This window comes from Mustelus asterias, chromosome 8, assembly GCF_964213995.1.
Source record: "Mustelus asterias chromosome 8, sMusAst1.hap1.1, whole genome shotgun sequence".
In the NCBI taxonomy this organism is placed as follows: domain Eukaryota; kingdom Metazoa; phylum Chordata; class Chondrichthyes; order Carcharhiniformes; family Triakidae; genus Mustelus; species Mustelus asterias.
Genome location: NC_135808.1, coordinates 126,007,612 through 126,029,488, shown reverse-complemented (window position 1 = coordinate 126,029,488; position 21,877 = coordinate 126,007,612). Strand labels below are relative to the sequence as shown.

Below are 21,877 nucleotides of genomic sequence, written 5' to 3'. Positions count from 1 at the left end.
AGGGCTGTGAATCTGTGGAATTTCCTGCCCAGTGAAGCAGTTGAGGCTACCTCGTTGAATGTTTTTAAGGCAAAGATAGACAGATTTTTGAACAGTACAGGAATTAAGAGTTATGGTGAGTGGGCGGTGAGTCCACGAGCAGATCAGCCACGATCTATTGAATGGCGGAGCAGACTCGAGGGGCCAGATGGCCTACTCTTGCTCCTAGTTTCTATGATCATTCAGATTGGGATGAAGAGAAATCCTTTACTCAAAACGTTGGGAATCTTTCAAATTCTCTACCCCAGAGGTTTGTGGATGCTCCATCATGGAACATATTCAACAGATCTTTGATCTCTCAGGGAATGCAGGGATACGTGGAGCAGGCTGGAAAGTGGAGTCGAGGCAGGTGGTCAGCCTCGGTTACACCGAATGGAGCAGCAGGCTTGGGGGATAATTCAGTCTACACCTGATCATATTTTTTAATGTCTGATCAAGTATGAGTTATGCTGTACACTTTGTAGAACAACCCACATACTGCACACTTAATCTTGATGGATTAGAGCAAATAGATGATAGGATTTTGCAGCTATTACTACACTGCAGTTGCAAATTGCTATAACAAATTGCAATAAATATATTCACTCGAGTAAATTCTCCTTTATTTAAATACTGCTGGAAAAATAAACATTTAAAAAGACTAATTGCACTTGATTAATTAGAGGTTGATCTCCAGATTATTTTCAAAAGCACTAACAATGCCATATTTGGGGATAACATCCCTAATCTCAAACGATGTCAAAATAGCCTAAAAATACAGCAAGGCAAAGTAACTAACTCAGCATCCGACAAAATTAAACACCAGGTTTTTAACTAGAATTTGACTGTTTCTTGTTAAATTGCACTCAACAAACGTTTAATAATGTCAAATGCTGGATATGAAAGAAGCACAAGTTAACAATGCAACTATTCTGAAATTTATCATTGGAGCAATAACATATTCAAAAATTATCAAGGACAGCACCTGGCTGTTTCATATTTTTCAGAGCTGACCTTGGGTGTAAATTGCAAGGAGTGAATTGCAAAGTAACTCACACATCTAAAGCTGTGCACTCGCTTTTTAAATGGTGTTGCAAGTAAGGAGAACAGCTGGTGCATGAATGCTGTCACGCATCAGTTCAACTTCCTAACCAGAGTAATAGTTCAACAGATTGGTGACACCACCAGTAGCCATTATATAGAATCTCACGTTATGGTCGAATATCACTGGAAAAATAAACATGCTAAAAATTAAAATCCAGGGTGCAACTCCTCAATAAATCAATCCCCAAATTACTTTCTTTCCTTCCTCTGTAAAACATACCATTTCTTTATAAATCCTTGTTAACATTTAGTCGTGGCAGTGGGGGAGCATTTTGGTGATAGTGACCATAATTCAGTTAGTTTGAACATAATATGGAAAAGGACAAAGATAGAGCAGCCTGAGTTAATGGTCTATATTGGGGTACGGACAATTTTATTAAGCTGAGTAATTTAGAAAAAGTGGACTGGATACAGCGACTTCAGTGTTGAGAGCAGTGGGAGACATTCAAAGGGGAAATTCAAGGATTTCAGAGTCAACATGTTCTCAAATGAAAAAGGGCATGACGACCAAATCTACAGCAAACAGGATAAGATAATGCGGAAGAGGGAAGCTTATATCAGACACCAAGATCAATTCTACAGAGAGCCCAGAGGAGCATAGAAAGTTCAGGGGTGAAATCAGAAAGCAAACTAGGAAAGCAAAAGCACAAAACAATCAAGGACAACCAGCATGGATTTGTTGATGGAACATTGTGTCTGACTAACTTAATTATTTTTTGGGTAAGTATCAAGGACAATTGATGAAGGTAGTGCAGCTGATGTGGCCGACATGGATTTTAGCAAGGTTTCTAACATGAAGGATAATGCTTGACAGGTATTTTTGTGACTGAAAGGCTGTTTCCAGAGGTGTCATGATGTGGAGATGCCGGCGTTGGACTGGGGGAAACACAGTAAGAAGTTTCACAACACCAGGTTAAAGTCCAACAGGTTTATTTGGTAGCAAACACCACCAGCCTTCGGAGCGCTGCTCCCCAAGGAGCAGCGCTCCGAAAGCTAGTGGCGTTTGCTACCAAATAAACCTGTTGGACTTTAACCTGGTGTTGTGAGACTTCTTCCAGAGGTGTTCCACAGGGCTCAGTACGAGGTCCCTGCTTGTTTGGATAGGCTGGGATTGGTTCCCTTGGAACCGAGGTATTCAAGCTTGCGAGTGGACTGGACAGATGGAGTGAATGGGAAGGACCCATTTCCCTTAGCAGAGAGTTCAGTGATCAGGGATCCGAAATTTAAAGCAATTAGTAGGAGGATTAGAGGGGTGATGAGGAAATACTTTTTTTTCACCCAGAGGGTGGTGGGGGTCTGGAACTCACTGCCGTAAAGCGTAAGAGAGACAGAAACTCTGAACTAATTTAAAAGTTGCCTGGATATGCATTTGAAGTCCTGCAATCGCCAGGTGACAGATCAAGTGCTAGAAAATGGGATGAGGTAGGGTGGGGAAGGGGAAGAGGTGCTATGTGAATTGCCCCTTAGGCGAGCCAGCACAGACATGAACAACTTTCTTCTGTGCTGTAATAATTCTGTGATTATTGCTGGAAAAAGCCATTTTGTCGAAGACTTTCGCCTTGCACTCAATTACAAGAATACCAATGTGAGGGGACACAACAACTTTACACTGAGGAGAGAGTGATGATTGGTTGGCAAGTGGACTGATTGGTGGGATGTTGCCAAGGAAAATGCACCAGTTAACGGTGACTGACAATTAACTGCCAAACATTGTTTAGAAATTTAAACCAGACAGTGATTGGTCAAGGCATTGCCATGAGGAATGAACCAGCAAATGATGATCACTCATTTTCTTTCGCTGAAACAGGTACAATATGTACAAGTTCTTTCCTGCATATCGGTAAATGTCATTTCCAGTAGATGCAGTTGTGCCACATTGCGAGTCTCAATTGACACTCAAATTAGTTGTCAGTGTTATTGTTAGCACGCTGAAGATTATTCTGAAAGGACAAGATATCTAAAATAATGTTGAGCAACAGGTGGGCTAGCTGATTCATGCTGCTACTATGCAGTATCAACACGACTGATATTCACTACTAACAGAATGCTGTCCTCAAGTTAAAAAGCCTATCACATAAGTGAGCAATGTGGTATATGCATTTCACTACGTGTGATGCTAGGTATATAGGCTGTACGTTCCAAAGATAAGATCACTTCTCATTCAAAATTCCAGTAAGTATAGGCCCAACGTGCTCAAACTTTCCTTATAAGACAACCCCCTTCATCCCAGGAAGCAGCCTCGTGAACCACATGAAACTTGTGTATATGATTTGGGCTGACCTGCCATGCAGTCTTTAACGGATTTTCCCATTTCAGTTTTTGTTTTTTGAGGAAGTCTCAATCAGAACGGATAGAGGAGAACCAGTGGATGTGTTGTATTTGGACTTCCAGAAGGCATTTGACAAGGTACCTCACATTATGTTAAGTCATAAGAGTCCATGGTGTACGAATTAATATATTGGCTTGGATAGAGAATTGGCTAATGGGCAGGAAATATCAGATCAGGGATTCTTTTTCAGGTTGGCAGCCTGCAACCAGTGGGGGTTCCACAGGGATTGTACTTGGACCACAACTGTTCATAATATAGATATATATACATATATAAAAATAAATGACTTGGAGAGGGGAGCAAATGTACTGTCGTCAAATTTGCAGATCACACAAAAATATGTTGAAAGGCATGCTGCAAAAAGGATACAAGCAGTTTAAAAAGAGATATTGATAGGTTAACTAAGTGGGCAAAATGTTTGCAAATGGAGTATAGAGCATAGTGTAGGAAAATGTGAAGTTGTTCATTTTGGAAAGAAGAACAAAAGAACAGAGTATTATTTAAATAAAGAAAAACTGCAGAAAGCTGCAACACAAAGGGACGTGGGGATACTCGTGCAAACAAAACACAGAAAGCCAGCACACACATGCAGCAGGTAATCAGAAAGGCTAATGGAATGTTGGTCTTTATTTCAAGGGGGTTGGAGTATTAGAGTAAGGAAGTCTTGCTGCAACTGTACAAGGTACTGGTGAGACCACATCTGGAGAACTGAGAACAGTTTTGGTCCCGTTATTTAAGGAACGACATTATATTGGAGGCAGTTCAGAGAAGGTTCACCAGCGTGATCCCTGGAATGGAGGGATTGTTTTATGAGTAAAAGGTAAACAGGTTGGGACTCTACTCATTGGAATTTAGAATAATGAGAGGTGACCTTATTGAAACATTCAGGATTCTGAATGGGCTTGACTAGGCAATTGCTGAGAGGATGTTTCCCCTCATGGGAGAGTTGAGTACCAGATGACATATTCTCAGAATAAAGACGGAGACGAGGAGGAATTTTTTCTTCTCAGAGGTTGTGGGTCTTTGGAACTCCTTGCCACAAAGTGCAATGGGGGCAGAGTCCTTCTGTATAATTAAGGCAGAGATATATAGATTTTTGATCAGCAAGGGAATCAAGGGTTACTGAGGAAAGGGCAGGAAAGTGGATGTGAGGAATGTTGAATCAGCCATGATCCTATTGAATGGCGGAGCAGGCTTGAGGGACTGAATGATGTCCTCCTGTTCCTATTTCCTATGGTCTTATTCACCTGGACAACAAAGAGGAGCTGGTTAAAAGAGGATGTTGTAGCTTACCAAAGACTACAGACATGCTGAAGGGACCACCTACAGAAACAGCTAGCATGGGGGCCTGCAAAGGTAGTTGCGTGGATAGCCGTTTAGTGGTAATAGAGTCAAGAACAAGAGGCAAGAAGTGAGTCTTGGGACAAAATGAGCTCCGAAAGGAAATGGGGAAATGGGGGTAGTGAAAAGAATGGGTAGAAATATGAGAGAAAGAGAAAGATGAAAATTTTGGTCTGGGGCAAGTGAATGTTGGGTCAGGGGGAAGAGTGTGAACAGTGACAGAGGAAACTGAACAAATGCTCTTAATCTTCACGGCAAAGAAGTCTGTGAGTTCCTTAGGCTCACTGCTGGAGGTGAGGGTGGAGTGGGCAGGAGAGAGGGGTTTAAACTGAACCAATACTGGAGAAGCTGGTAGTGATCCAGCAGTTCAAACTCCGTTCAACATCAATCCATAGATGAAACAGTGATTAAAAATACAAAATCTGAAACTCCACCACTCAGACAACACCCCAGATTGAATCAAGCTCCCTAAAAGAATTATTTTGCTGGATAATGCAAAACCTTTCCAATTTTTTAGGGTTCAAGCCTTATGGTGTCAAGAATGTGGATTTAAATTACATCGAACATTAAAAGCCACATTGTTTGTGGTTCACATTAATCCTGCTACTTTTTTTGTAAGAGGAAATGATCCAAGTGTAAACAAGTGATTTGACAGTCATGGTTAATGTTAAGGTGGCATCCAAAGAGATGTGTAGGTTAGGTAGATTAGCCATGGTAAATGTGTGGGGTTACTGGGATTGGGCAGGGTGGTGGGCCAGGGTAAGATGCTCTTTTGGAGAGTCAGTGCAGACTTGATGGGCCGAATGGCCTTCTTCTGCACTGTAGGAATTCTATCTTTACCAAGCATAGAGGTTAACTGTGTAAAACCACAAAATGATGTACCAATTCCAGAGAACATATCTACTAAATTACCCATCATTATAAATATTGTTCTTGGTGTCAGATGTAAAATTGAAAGAATGCATATACTAATTTACTTTGTGGAGTTTTCAAATGTTTATCTCGACAAAGCATCTAAATTTATCATCAGGGCACTTTCACAACGCATGATTTGCAAAACACACGGCAGTCACTTCAAGAACAAATTGTATACAGTGAATTTGGAAAACAAGTCAAAATATGCTGACACAACGAAGCAATCTGGGTTATCTTGTTTATAATAGTACTTAATTAAAAAAGGCAATACCTTTTTAGTTTCTAACTGGACCTCCTCTTGGCAACATTGTCTGCAATCTGGGTCCAGCTGGTTGAGACTGAACTGTCCAAGAAGGTCACAAGAGCTGCAGAGTAAGTTACTGGAAAAGCCAAGTTCACGGCAGGCCTCTGATGGCAGATCTGCACCACAGATTGATATCTGAAAACATGGACACACACATATTGTCAATCAACTAGAAATGTAAAGGTATCAATTAGCATTTGCAGTTTCACTTCCTAATAGCACAGCGGTTTACCCACATTACATGGACTGCAGTAGTTCAAGAGGATAACTCATCACCACCTTTCCAAGGGCAATTCGGGGTGGGAAATAAATGCTCGCTGAGCCAGCGACATCCACATTCCATTAAAGAACAAAAATGTGCTTGATTACACACCTGAATTGAAGTGATAAAACTAAAGAACCACACAGAGATGGGAGGTCAGTGAAGTTTACTCCCAAGTAGGGCGGCACGGTAGCACAGTGGTTAGCACTGCTGCTTCACAGCTCCAGGGTCCCGGGTTCGATTCCCGGCTCGGGTCACTGTCTGTGTGGAGTTTGCACATTCTCCTCGTGTCTGCGTGGGTTTCCTCCGGGTGCTCCGGTTTCCTCCCACAGTCCAAAGATGTGCGGGTTAGGTTGATTGGACAGGTAAAAAAAAAAATTTGCCCCTTAGAGTCCTGGGATGTGTGGATTAGTGGGTAAAATATGTGGGGGTAGGGCCTGGGTGGGATTGTGGTCGGTGCAGACTCGATGGGCCGAATGGCCTCCTTCTGCACTGTAGGGGTTCTATGATTTCTAAGTAGTCCCTCAGCAACATCCAGGTTTGAGTTGGCAGGAGTCAAGCAATGACATGCCAACGGCACGGTGACACAATGGTTAGCACTGTTGCCTCACAGCGCCAGGGACCCAGGTTCGATTCCCGGCTTGGGTCACTGTCTGTGTGGAGTCTGCATGTTTTCTCCATGTCTGTATGAATATCCTCTGGGTGCTCCGATTTCCTCCCACAGTCTGAAAGACGTGCTGGTTAAGTGCATTGGCCATGCTAAATTCTCCCTCAGTGTACTGAACAGGCACTCGAATGTGGCGACTAGGGGATTTTCACAATAACTTCATTGCAGTGTTAATGTATGCCTACTGGTCACACTAATCAATAAACTTTAAAACTTAGAACATAGAACAGTACAGCACAGAACAGGCCCTTCGGCCCATGATGTTGTGCCGAGCTTTATCTGAAACCAAGATCAAGCTATCCCACTCCCTATCATCCTGGTGTGCTCCATGTGCCTATCCAATAACCGCTTAAATGTTTCTAAAGTGTCTGACTCCACCATCACTGCAGGCAGTCCATTCCACACCCCAACCACTCTCTGCGTAAAGAACCTACCTCTGATATCCGTCCTGTATCTCCCACCACGAACCCTATAGTTATGCCCCCTTGTAATAGCTCCATCCACCCGAGGAAATAGTCTTTGAACGTTCACTCGATCTATCCCCTTCATCATTTTATACACCTCTATTAAGTCTCCCCTCAGCCTCCTCCGCTCCAGAGAGAACAGCCCTAGCTCCCTCAACCTTTCCTCATATGACCTACCCTCCAAACCAGGCAGCATCCTGGTAAATCTCCTCTGCACTCTTTCCAGCGCTTCCACATCCTTCTTATAGTGAGGTGACCAGAACTGCACACAATATTCCAAATGTGGTCTCACCAAGGTCCTGTACAGTTGCAGCATAACCCCACGGCTCTTAAACTCCAACCCCCTGTTAATAAAAGCTAACACACTATAGGCCTTCTTCACAGCTCTATCCACTTGACTGGCAACCTTTAGAGATCTGTGGATATGGACCCCAAGATCTCTCTGTTCCTCCACAGTCTTCAGAACCCTACCTTTGACCCTGTAATCCACATTTAAATTTGTCCTACCAAAATGAATCACCTCACATTTATCAGGGTTAAACTCCATTTGCCATTTTTCAGCCCAACTTTGCATCCTATCTATGTCTCTTTGCAGCCTACAACAGCCCTCCACCTCATCCACTACTCCACCAATCTTGGTGTCATCAGCAAATTTACTGATCCACCCTTCAGCCCCCTCCTCTAAGTCATTAATAAAAATCACAAAGAGCAGAGGACCAAGCACTGATCCCTGCGGCACACCGCTAGCAACCTGCCTCCAATCCGAAAATTTTCCATCGACCACCACCCTCTGTCTTCGGTCAGACAGCCAGTTACCTATCCAATCGGCCACCTTTCCCTCTATCCCACACCTCCTCACTTTCATCATAAGCCGACCATGGGGGACCTTATCAAACGCCTTACTAAAATCCATGTATATGACATCAACTGCCCTACCTTCATCAACACACTTAGTTACCTCCTCAAAAAATTCTATCAAATTTGTGAGGCACGACTTGCCCTTCACGAATCCGTGCTGACTATCTCGGATTAATCCGCATCTTTCTAAATGGTCGTAAATCCCATCCCTAAGGACCCTTTCCATCAATTTACCAACCACCGAAGTAAGACTAACCGGTCTATAATTACCAGGGTCATTTCTATTCCCTTTCTTAAACAGAGGAACAACATTCGCCATTCTCCAGTCCTCTGGCACCATCCCCGTGGACAGCGAGGACCCAAAGATCAACGCCAAAGGCTCTGCAATCTCATCCCTTGCCTCCCACAGAATCCTAGGATACATTTCATCAGGCCCAGGGGACTTATCGACCTTCAGTTTATTCAAAACTGCCAAGACATCCTCCCTCCGAACATCTATTTCCTCCAGCCTATTAGCCTGTAACACCTTCTCTTCCTCAAAAACATGGCCCCTCTCCTTGGTGAACACTGAAGAAAAGTATTCATTCATCACCTCGCCTATCTCTACTGACTCCATACACAAGTTCCCACTACTGTCCTTGACCGGCCCTAACCTCACCCTGGTCATTCTTTTATTCCTCACATAAGAGTAAAAAGCCTTGGGGTTTTCCTTGATCCGACCCGCCAAGGACTTCTCATGTCCCCTCCTAGCTCTCCTAAGCCCCTTTTTCAGCTCATTCCTTGCTAACTTGTAACCCTCAATCGAGCCATCTGAACCTTGTTTCCTCATCCCTACATAAGCTTCCCTCTTCCTTTTCACAAGACATTCCACCTCTTTTGTGAACCATGGTTCCCTCACTCGGCCATTTCCTCCCTGCCTGACAGGAACATACCTATCAAGGACATCCAGTATTTGTTCCTTGAAAAATTTCCACTTTTCATTAGTTCCTTTCTCTGACAGTTTCTGTTCCCAACTTATGCCCCCTAATTCTTGCCTAATCGCATCATAATTACCCCTCCCCCAATTGTAAACCTTGCCCTGCCGTACGGCCCTATCCCTCTCCATTGCAATAACAAAAGACACCGAATTGTGGTCACTATCTCCAAATTGCTCTCCCACAACCAAATCTAACACTTGGCCCGGTTCATTTCCCAGTACCAAATCCAATGTGGCCTCACCTCTAGTCGGCCCATGCACATATTGTGTCAGGAAACCCTCCCGCACACACTGCTCAAAAACTGCCCCATCCAAACTATTTGACCTACAAAGGTTCCAATCAATATTTGGAAAGTTAAAGTCCCCCATGACAACTACCCTGTGACCCCCACACATATCCATAATCTGCTTAGCAATTTCTTCCTCCACATCTCTATTACTATTTGGGGGCCTATAGTAAACTCCTAGCAACGTGACCGCTCCTTTCCTATTTCTAACTTCAGCCCATATTACCTCAGTGTGCAGATCCCCCACGAAGTGCCTTTCCGCAGCCGTTAAACTGTCCTTGATTAACAATGCCACTCCTCCACCTCTTTTACCAGCTTCCCTACACTTAGTGAAACATCTGTACCCCGGAACGTCCAACAACCATTCCTGTCCTTGTTCTACCCACGTCTCCGTAATGGCCACAACATCGTAGTCCCAAGTACCAATCCATGCCCCAAGTTCATCTACCTTGTTCCGGATGCTCCTTGCATTGAAGTAGACACACTTCAACCCACCTTCCTGTCTACCAGTACCCACCCTTGACCCTGATACCTTCCCCAATACCTCATCACCCTCACTGACTTCTGGACTACAACTCCCTTTCCCACTCCCCTGACAAATTAGTTTAAACCCCCCTGAAGAGCCGTAACAAATTTCCCTCCGAGGATATTGGTGCCCCTCTGGTTCAGGTGCACCCCGTCCTGTTTGTACAGGTCCCACCTTCCCCAGAACGTGTTCCAATTATCCACGTATCTGAAACCCTCCCTCCTACACCATCCCTGCAACCACATATTTAACTGCACTCTCTCCCTGTTCCTCAACTCGCTATCACGTGGTACCGGCAACGTACCAGAGATGACCACATGTTTCGTCTTGGCTCTCAGCTTCCAGCCCAGCTCCAGAAATTCCTGCTTTAAATCCCCGTCCCTTCTCTTACCTATGTCATTGGTACCAATGTGCACCACGACTTGTGACTGTTTCCCCTCCCCCTTCAGAATCTGGAAAACACGGTCTGAATCATCACGGACCTTGGCATCCGGTAGGCAACATACCATCTGTGAGTCTCTTTTGCTGCCACAGAACCTCCTATCTATCCCTCTAACTAACGAGTCCCCAATAACTATCGCCCTCCCGCTCTCCCCCTTTCCCTCCCGAGCCACAGAGACGGACACAGTGCTGGAGATCCTCTCACTGCGGCTCCCCACTGGTATGTCATCCCCCTCAACCGTATCCAAAGCGGAATACTTGTTGCTAAGGGGAACGACCACCGGGGATCTCTGCACGGACTGCTTCCTCCCAGCCCCTCTCACCGTCACCCATCTGTTTTCAATCCTCGGAGTAACTGTATTCCTAAAGCTTGTGTCTATGGCCATCTCTGCGTCCCTGATGATCCTAAGTTCATCCAACTCCAGCTCCAGTTCCCTAACACGGTTTTGGAGGAGCTGCAGATGGGTGCACTTCCCACAGGTGTAATCAGTAGGGACACTGTCGTCGTCCCTCACCTCAAACATAGTGCAAGAGGAACATTGCACTGCCTGCACACCCATCCCCTCTAGATACCTTGCCAGTACCAGGTAGAAAGTGCAAAAATGAATTCAACTCACCCCTGCTCGCCCTTACTGCCTAAGCCCTGTGAGCCAAAGTCTTATAGCTCACACTCTGCTTCCCACACACTCCCTGTGAGCCAAAGCCTTATAGCTCACACTCTGCTTCCCACACACTCAAGCCCTGTGAGCCAAAGTCTTATAGCTCACACTCTGCTTCCCACACACTCCACTGCCCGCTCCCGACGCTGCCCGCTGTATACTGCAGCCTACCTTTTATACTTCACGCGCTTAAAAAACCCTTCCCAGACTCCTTTGCTGCCCACTTCTAGTTTTCACTTTAAACTTGAAAAACTGCTGTTAAAGTAAAGGCCAAAAAAATACACACACTAGCTGACTAATTAAATAAATAAACAATTCAATTAATCTCTCACCAGCACTGCTGCCTTCAATCACCCCTCTCAGCTTGCTCCAGTGAATCACTTAAAAGACTTAAACAAGAATGCTGAACCCCATTCATTCCTTGACATTACTGCTGTCAAATCCCTCGTCCAACTCCATTCATGGGGTCATTATTTATCAGAAATCCAACTGAATCAGCTATATAAATACTGTGGCTACTAGACAAGTCGAGAGGTTGGATAACCTGTGGTGAGTGATTCACCTTCTGACTCCCTAAAGGTCTACGACACTACCAAGTCCAAAATCCAGAATATGACAAAATGCTCACAACATGCTATGTGAACGCAACTGCAATAATGAGCCACTTTGCCCAGGGCAAAGCAGCCTCTTGATTGGCACTCCATCCACCATTTACAGAATGGTCTTTATTCAAAAATTATATAATGGTTGCCAAAAGTAAGTTGTGCGCCTTCTGAAATATGTCAATTTGTTAATGCAAAGGATAAACATAAAGTTAAGCATGAAGTCATTCCTTGTAACTTAGAATTATGTTATTTTATGATATACGAAGAGTTACGCCCAATCCCCTATCTTTGGAACAAGTTCAAAACCACAATAAGTATACATCAAAAACCTGCAGGGGTGAAACCATGATCAGGCCGTGGACGAGGCTAGCCCATTGCACTGAGATGTGTTGGCACCTGCGATTGTGGTTTGCCTAAGCTAGGGTAGAGTAAAAGATCAGGGTAGCAATGAGGTAAAACCGAGGCTTTACCCGATGCAATTTTTCAAAGGCATCTCGGCCTTTGGGCGAAGATGAAGTGTTAAATCAAGCCCAGGAGGGGGTGCAGTGCCTCATCCCATCAACTTGGAGCTTGTTTAGATTGATCCCAAGATGGAATACAATGATTTGTCTTGTCAGCTTGGACCTTGTTTGTCCCTCATGTCAGGACCATGATTGGACCTAATGTGAATTGGCTTTTTTTGATTAGAAATAAAGTACCAAAAATTACCAAAGAAAAAGACCAACGTGCAGGTTGGGAGAAGAGGATGCTCGCTCCAACTCATCAGAATTGATCACGACATTTTCTTTTTAAAAACACAATCACACCCTTGAAACTTCCTACAGTGCTATGTTCCCCACGCAAAGAATGAGGTTGTTCCAAACTTATGTTGTGCTTTGTCCCAATTAGTTGACATGCGATAGGTTTTTACAGGACTGTGAAAAAAAAACTGCAAGGATTAAAAATAGATGGTTCACCCAAAACTTATACTTGCTGACATGTTAAAGCCAGCCATTTAAGATGCATGTTGATATTCTGCACTGAGGAACAACTGGATTCACACGCTCCACTTCAGTTTTTAAATAGCTGACAGTTTTGTGACAAGCCCAATTAGAAGTGTCTGGGTCACCAGTTGACAAGTGAATTTTCAGAACTGTCATTATTGAAGAAAATGGAGAGATTTATGGCCAAATGCAGTGACAATGATTGGAAACTTGCTCAAGTAAAAATGATTTTGAGACAAATCCAAAATAAATGTTCCCAGGCAGTGACATTTGACAGTATTGTGGTAGAATGGTGAGGAGGGAGTTCCAGATATTGTGACTTGTATTGATATAGAACATAGAACATAGAAAGCCACAGCACAAACAGGCCCTTCGGCCCACAAGTTGCGCCGATCACATCCCCACCTCTAGGCCTATCTATAGCCCTCAATCCCATTAAATCCCATGTACTCATCCAGAAGTCTCTTAAAAGACCCCAACGAGTTTGCCTCCACCACCACCGACGTCAGCCGATTCCACTCACCCACCACCCTCTGAGTGAAAAACTTACCCCTGACATCTCCTCTGTATCTACCCCCCAGCACCTTAAACCTGTGTCCTCTCGTAGCAACCATTTCAGCCCTTGGAAATAGCCTCAGAGTCTACCCTATCCAGACCTCTCAACATCTTGTAAACCTCTATCAGGTCACCTCTCATCCTCCGTCTCTCCAGGGAGAAGAGACCAAGCTCCCTCAACCTATCCTCATAAGGCATGCCCCCCAATCCAGGCAACATCCTTGTAAATCTCCTCTGCACCCTTTCAATGGCTTCAACATCTTTCCTGTAATGAGGTGACCAGAACTGCGCGCAGTACTCCAAGTGGGGTCTAACCAGGGTCCTATAAAGCGGCAGCATTATCTCCCGACTCCTAAACTCAATCCCTCGATTAATGAAGGCCAGTACGCCGTACGCCTTCTTGACCGCATCCTCCACCTGCGAGGCCGATTTAAGAGTCCTATGGACCCGGACCCCAAGGTCCTTCTGATCCTCTACACTGCTAAGAATGGTACCCTTCATATTATACTGCTGCTTCATCCCATTGGATCTGCCACAATTCACAATTTCCCCAACAGCGCTGAAAAGACTCAAAAAGCTTGAGCTGCCCCAATCTGCCTCAACGTAACAAAGGATTTTACAAACTGGGATATGAAATTAATGCTTCAGAAAGATCAAATAGTAAATGTATTTTTTGAACATACAGTATTTATAAAAAGGCATTATCAGTACTTCATTGTCTGTACATCACTTTAGGATGTCCTGAGGTTATCACAATGCTATACAAATACAAGTCTTTTATTTTCATTGGAGAATGAAAGCTGGTAATCCAAGAATGGCAACTGCGGGTCAGGTAATGTTCATGGCTGCAGCCAATTTGATGGCACAGGATGCAATTAAAATTGTAGTTCTGAATTTTCCTCGTTTAAGCAAGCCCACAGATTTCAGAAAATTCAAGGGATTAGAGTAATAGGCAAAGATTGAAACTGAAACTGCATCTAAATAGGACTAATGACAGGCCTCACTGTGAATTGGCACAAGTTCAGCTCATTTTTAAGTCCACAAGGCTCCACTGCGCATATTGCAATCATTTGTCATGACAAATCAAACACAAGTGTTCACTGCTCTCTTGAAATGGGCAATGCAATGCAAATTTCACCAAAGAAACAATCATCGCAAATCAAGGGACAACTGTTAACTCCAAGCTATTTTCCCTCAAAAGGCATCAAACTAGGCGAAGAACAGTCGGCTTCAACTTCTCAATAGCAAACCTGCCACCCCTGTCTGAACACCTTTGCCACCTTGTATGTACCTAGCTGCTTTCTTTTCAAGAAATGGTTCTTTCACCCCAATTTTCTCCTGAAAGGCAGCAGGGTCCAGTTCCATTGCCACCAGGCAGAGCTCCAACAGCCTTTTTAATAAGAACGAAAAGAGCTGGAAAAACATGCCAGGTCAGGCAGCATCAGTGGAGAGAAACAGAGTTAACATTTCAGGCTGATGACCTTTCATCAGGTCTGATGACAGATCATTGACTTATAATGTTAATTCTGTTTCTCTCCACAGATGCTGCCTGACCTGCTGATTTTTTTTTGTTCTTGTTTCAGATTTTCAACATCTGCAGTATTTTGCTTTTGTATCAGAATTCAGTCTTTTTGAGAGATTCAAATGAGTAGCGCCAAAATGCTAATAAATTTAATTGAAACTGAACAGCATTCTGATCTCACGCAACATTTGCATGTGCAAATGTTCCAAAAGGGATTCATGGACAGTCACCAAGAATGGGTGACTGTCTCATATTTCTTTGCCAGGGATGCTGAAAATCAAATACGGTGCTCCAGCACCGTGGCTGGGATTAGTTAACACAGAACAGGAACTGAAGCAAAGCTGTTGTGGTCTGTGTATTATTGGTGAAAATTGGTTTTGTCAACAAACAACAAAGCAAACCAAGAGTCTCATTCTGCTTGAGCCTGTGTTTGCACCAACACATTCAATTTACATTCAAAGTTTAGCACTAAGATGAAGGAGTTTCAGATTTGTGCAAATATTAAACAGCAGAACATGAACGTGCTCGTATTTTAACCAATGTATGATTGGAGCAAACCTTTTAAGAGGCAGTTAATCCCATAATCATTCCCTGCACCAACTGACAAACTGTTCCTTAGTAATCAATGAACGCAGAACTTTACCATGCCCCCAGGATGTCGGAAAGTGCGATTCAACAACATCCACATTTGTATCACACCTTTAAGATAGAAAATTGTCCCATTGGAGCACTATCTTAGCAAGTTAATTACTTCTGAAATGCAGAAACAATTACTACAAAAAAAAGGAAGCAGATTAAATTAGAGCGCAGTTTTTAACTGATGACGCCTTTTTTGTATTATACACTGATGCTGCCTTGAACTTGTTTTGAGACCCAGAAAACAACTTGATTGCCAATTCCCCCCCATATCCTTTGATCTCCTTTGCCCCAAGTGCCAAAGCTAATCACTTCCTGAAAACATAAAATAGTTAAGGCCAAAACATTGTATGTGGTAGAGTGTTCACAGGCTGACCAATCCCTGGGTGAAAGAATTTCTCCTCATCTCTGTCCTAAATGGTCTACACTGTCTCCTCAGACTGAGAGTCCTGATTCTGGACACCCCCTCCATTGGGAACACCCTTCTTACATCTACCCTGTCTAGTCCTCTTAGAGATCCCCTGTCATTCTTCTGAACTCCAGCAAATACTGACTCAATCTCTCCTCATACGTCAGTCCTGCCATCAAAGGAACCAGTTTGGTAAACCTTCTCCGCACTCCCTCTAGAGCAAAAACATCCTTCCTTAGATAACAAGAGCAAAACTGCACAGTATTCCAGATGTGGCCTCACCAAGGTACTACATAATTGCAGCAAGACATCCCTGCTCCTGCACTCGAATCCTCTCACTATGATGGCCAACATATCATTTGCCTTTTTTGCTACCTGCTGCACCTACATGTAAAGCCCCTCAAGTGGTACGGACCAATTAATTTTTTAAAAGATTTATTGGTGCATAGGATGTGTGTGTTGCTGGCTACAGCAGCATTTATTGCCCATCACTAATTGTTCTTGGTGGTGGTGAGCTCCCTTCTTGGATCACTGCAGCTCATGTGTGATAGGAATATACAGTGCTGTTAGGAAGGGAGTTCCAGGATTTTGATCAAACAACAGTAAAGGAACAGCAATATATTTCCAAGTCAGGATAGTGTATGACTTGGGAACTTGCAGATGGTGCTGTCCCCATGCATCTGCTGCCCTTGTCCTTCTAGGTGCTGTTGAAGGCGCCTTGGTGAGTTGCTGCAGTGCATCTTGTAGGCGGAACACACTGCTGCTACTTTGTGTCAGTGGTAAAGGGAGAGCCAATCAAGAGGGTTGCTCTGTCCCAGATAGTGTGGAGCTTCCAGAGTGTTGCAGTTGCATTCATCCATCTCACTACTGACTTATCGATGGTCACCAGGCTTTGGGCAGTCAGTAGGTGAGGCACTCACCATAGACATACGTCAACATACACTGCAAATATTATTCCTTATGGAAAGTGTAGCAAGGCTCCGGTGTCATTTTAAATTGAAATTATTTAATTTTTACATATTTTATGAACAAATATATTTTTTGGAAAAAACTGCCGAAGACACAATGCACCACTAACTTTTTTTAATAGACAAAAAGGAAAAAAGAAAACTAAGCTTTGGTTGAGAAAACTGAAGAAAAGCCAAGAGAAAATGCTCTTTTACACTGCAGAAAGCAATATCAGGTCAAAATCTAGTGCATTTTGTGTTGAGCAGAGAATAAAGTATGTGGGCCATATTTCAGCTCAAAGGAAAATGGTGTCAGTATTGTGAAAACTCTTGTGCCAACATATACATTCAAAATAAATGTCTGAAATTAGAAAATAAACTAACTTACTGTGTATCAGCCATCAGAAAATCGACTGTTTATTTGTGACAGATTTCTAATTTAAGATGCACCTTTGGAATGCAGGACTCACCAGATCAACATGCTGCTTTTAAGTGGAAAGTTAATACAGCAGCTGCCAATTATCTGTACATGTTACCATCCCATCAATAACCTTCCCTCATAGGTGGGATATGTCACATCAAGAATTACATTTTGCTGCATTCAATGAAGTCTGTGGTTAATGTGTCGATTGTACAGCCACATACAGCCGTCATTTAAAAAACATAAAACATCTCAATGGCTTTCATGTTTTTCAAACATCACCTCATTTTGAAACTAATTCAACAGCAAAATATTTTTACGTACATGGGAAAAATAATGGGTGGGATTTTCCAACCAGGCTCATTCCCGTACTGGAAAATCACACCCAAGGTCAACGGACCTTTGCATGGTCTCTTTCCCTACTCCCCGGCTACGATTCCCGTACTGGAAAATTACCCCAATAAATTGGATAATGAGATAATGACTATACTTGTCAAACTCCGAAGTTATAGCCTGCCTTCAAGGCAGGAAATTTGAGACTCATGCAGAGTCCATTTACCAGGCAAGCTGCAGTAATGCTACTACAGTCACAACCTAAACAAGATTTACTGTACAGTTAAAAATACACCTCTCTCCTAATTCTTTCATAAAGTGCACGTAACTTGAATTGGATCAGGCAATACGAAGCTTTTCTCCACATCAAAAGTCCTCATGCTGGCTACGTATACCTTCTACAAAATGTGCACTATAAACAGAACATCCATGCTTTCTTGAACAGGATCACAGAGCATCCTGCATTTTTTAAAAACAGGATCACAGAAAATCCCACGTTTTTAAACAGGATGACAGGCGTCTTGTGTTTTTTTTGAACAAGATCACAGAACATCACTTTTTTTGAACAGGATTGGTTTATAGGGCAGCGAGAATTTATTCAGTGACCCATTTGTAAGATCCTACGACCTACCTGCAGGTCGCGACCCCCACTCTGAAAAAGCCTGACTAAGACAAACTAAGGAGAATCAGTATGGATCTGTTAAGGATGAATCATTTTTAATGAACCTGACTGAGGTTTTTTGATGTGGCACCAGAGGGTTCCTCCCAACATACCAAACTGCTTTTCATGCTCTCTGTATCCTCAGCACAGAAATCAATACTTAATTAATCTCCAAATTTAACATCCTGAGGGTTACTAAACTGCAGGTGCCGTCACTTCTCAGTCTTTCACAGAAACATAGAAACTAGAAGCAGGAGTAGGCCATTCGATCCTTTGAGCCTGCTCCACCATTCATTTTGATCTTGGCTGATCATCGAATTCAATATCCCGAAGGCCAACATACCATTTGCCTTCTTTACTGCCTTTACCTGCACACTTACTTTCAGCGAATAATGCACGAGGACACCAAGTATCCACATCTCTCAATTTACACCCATTCAATTAATTGTCTTCCTATTATTGCTACCAAAGTGGATATCCTCACATTTACCCACATTATACTGCATATTTCATGCATATGCCCACACCCTCAGCCTGTCCAAATCACACTGAAACATCTCTGCAACCTCCTCGCAGCTCACCCAACTTTGTATCATCTGCAAATTTGGAGATAATACATTCAGTTCCTCGTTGCAAACCATTAACATATAACGCGAACAGTTGGGGTCCTAGCACAGATCCCCACTAGTCACTGACTGCCTATCAGAAAAAGGCCCATTTATCTGTTTTTTCTACAATCTTAATGCTTTCAAAACTCAATCTTGGTACAATAATCATTACACTCTGCTAGTCTTTTTCTGAATTGATGACTTGGTGCCTTTCCTTTTAGAGTTTCACTTAGTTACCTAGCATCACGTGAAATTAAATTTAACTCAAATTGACAAAATAATGAATTTCGAAATCATTATAACGCGGAAAGGAAGATTTCATAAAAAGATATGCCTTGGGATCAAGTTTTTTTAAAAAAGTTTAGCACAGAGCCACTTTCTGATTGGGTTCGCAGCAACTGCGAATATTTAAAATAAAGCTTTTTTGCGGAATTGGGCTGGGGTGCAATGATAATCGGCTAATTATGTTTGGCAATAGTTAAGGACATAGTTACAGCCCACGTCAGCAAAGCCATATCCGGATTGAACTAAATTTCTTCTAACGAGGCCAAGTTCGGTGAAATGCGTGACAAGATCCGATTAATTACACTTCAGTAAATTAACAATAAAGCATAATGAGGGAAAAGAAAGAGGCGAAACATAATGGCCAAGCTGTTGAATATTTACCGCATTTAGTAAGGGGAAGATCCAAAACAAGTAAACCTCGGCCGCCATCTTGAATCACCTGAGGCCCCCTCCCGCTCCCCGACAGGAAACTATACAGCCTTCCCTGCCTGAAGATAAATCATCGCACCGCATTCAATTTAAATGACAACAGGCGAATTATGCACTCGTTGATTTAACGAATGAAATATTTTGGGGTTCTTCTTAGGAGGGTTTTCATCATCGCCTTTTCAACAGGCAGACGAAGCAGACTAAAATAGCCAATTCAGGGTGGATGCGGGAAGGATGAGATTGATGTGGGAAGTCAACCAATGAGGAAAATCGGAGCAGTGCCCCGCTCCGCCCCCCGGCCCCTCCACTGGGTCGCCATGTCAATCAAACGGGGGGGAGGGCGTCCAAAGAAAGGGGGGGGGGGGGGGGGGGGTCATGCTTCAAGGCGCACTCTGTGTCTGCAGCGAGAGCGAGGGACAGAGTGCGCATGCGCGGGATGGAGTGGCGGGATGAAATCGGCGCTGTGGCGGAGGGAAAGAGTACGCATGCGCTGGTGGGGAGGCCCGAGGAGGCAGGCGGGAAGGACAGAATGCGCGTGCGTGCAACAGTGAAGGACAGCACAGGAGGGGACAGAGTGCGCGTGCGTAGAAGGGAAGGATCGGGTGCGCGTGCGTCGGAGAGAAGGTCAGATTGCGCGTGCGTCGGAGGCCGGTGGCAGTTGGCGTTGGGAGAGCGCGCGCGTGCGAGTGGAGGAGGAGGCGGTTGGTGTTGGGAGCGCGCGCGCGCGGGAGGCGGCGCGATGGGCAGGCTGAACGGTGGGGGAGGGGCAGGGTGAGGGGAAAGGGAAACAGGCGCCGAGTGTTGGAGTCTGGCGAGCGGCGGCCGCTGCGCGGGTGAATCGACGAGGCTGAGAGCTTTAACGAAGGGAAAGAGGCCGGCGATCGGCTGCTCTCACTTCCCACACCTTCCGTCTCAGTGACACCGACGATGCGCGTCAAAGCACTGGGCAAAATTCTCATCTTTTCTCGGCGCTTCTGATTTAGCCCCCCCCCCCCCCCCCCTCATCCCCCTCCCCCCCCCTCATCCCCCTCCCCCAGTGTGTGTGTGTTCACTCACTCACTCCTCTTGTTCTTGGGGGTTTCCTTTCAATTTTTCCCCCTCCCCACTTGCGTTATGTCTTGATAATTTGATGGGGCTTCTAAGAATTATCATGCCGCCCAAATTGCAGCTTCTAGCGGTTGTGGCATTTGTGATCGCGATGTTGTTCCTGGAGAACCAGATCCAGAAGCTGGAGGAATCTCGGGGGAAACTGGGTAAGTCAAGACATGTGGGATTAACAGCCCAGCGAGGCTACTACTCATTTAGATAATAATGTGTACCGGCTTTCTTCTATTTTATATGTATATATTAAAAAGACTCTTTTCCTAATCTCAAACCATCCCCTTCAATGTTGCATTATTAATAAAGCAGCTCCCCTGCCTGAACAAGTCTTGTCCCTCTTTTGTGAAATGCTTATCGTAAAACAGCAGCTGGCAAAGGGCTAGGCCTGTGCTGAATGGCTGGAGCCATTGCTTCGACCCCCAAATTTAGAAAAGTATTTATATCGTCTTTGCGAGTCACCATGCATTGCCATTTGAGAGGGGAGAAAAGCAATGTTCAAGACCGGGCTTGTTGCAATTGTTGTGCAACTGCATTGTGTTCAGCTAAATCATTAATACGCATATTTTAGTGTATGTTGTGATTTTCTAAAATCCTGCAGGTTAACTTACAAAAATGGGATAGTTGATATTTAGTTAACCTGCTGTACCATTGGAAATTGCATCCAGTGCTATATTTATTTAAACACGATACAATTTTATTTTTAAAAATGTTTTACAAAGAACCTGCGAACTGGAATGATAATGGGGCAGAACGGTGGCACAGTTGTTAGCACTGCTGCCTCCCAGAAATTCCCGGCTTGGGTCACTGTCTGTGTGGAGTTGCATGTTCTCCCTCCCTGTGTCTGTGTGGGTTTCCTCCGGGTGCTCCGGTTTCCTCCCACATTCTGAAAGACGTGTGCGTTAAGTGCATTGACCATGCTAAATTCTCCCTCCGTGTACCCGAACAGATGTCGGAGTGTAGTGACTAGGGGATTTTCACAGTAACTTCATTGCCTACTTGTAAATAACTAATAAATAACTTAAAACTAATTATTTGAGATGCCTCTGCTCTGTTGAAGTGTGGTTAAAGAGGGACAATTTCAGCCCAAGGGGGGAGACTAGAGGGTGGCTGTCAAATTTAGAAAAACTGAATTATTGCTTAAATGAAGAGGAATGGAAGGAGAAACTAGAAATTTTTAAAAGAGAATTGAGATAGCATAGAAAATTGTTATAATGTAAATAATAGTAACTGA

At 43.9% G+C, this 21,877-nt stretch overlaps 2 protein-coding genes across 2 annotated transcripts in view; one reads left to right on the top strand and one right to left on the bottom strand.

Moving 5' to 3' along the window:
- selenof (selenoprotein F) overlaps positions 1-19,947 on the bottom strand; it is a 72,641-nt gene extending 52,694 nt beyond the window's left edge. The window contains exons 1-2 of the mRNA XM_078218930.1: positions 19,498-19,947; positions 5,979-6,146 (exon numbers count right to left, since the gene is read on the bottom strand). Coding sequence (XP_078075056.1) covers positions 5,979-6,146; positions 19,498-19,545 — 216 coding nt within the window. The 5' untranslated portion in view covers positions 19,546-19,947. The remainder of the gene's footprint in view (positions 1-5,978; positions 6,147-19,497) is intronic.
- A 316-nt stretch (positions 19,948-20,263) lies between these two features.
- hs2st1a (heparan sulfate 2-O-sulfotransferase 1a) overlaps positions 20,264-21,877 on the top strand; it is a 205,219-nt gene continuing 203,605 nt past the window's right edge. Inside the window, exon 1 of the mRNA XM_078218928.1 lies at positions 20,264-20,798. Within this exon, the coding sequence (XP_078075054.1) occupies positions 20,675-20,798 (124 nt within the window). The 5' untranslated portion in view covers positions 20,264-20,674. The remainder of the gene's footprint in view (positions 20,799-21,877) is intronic.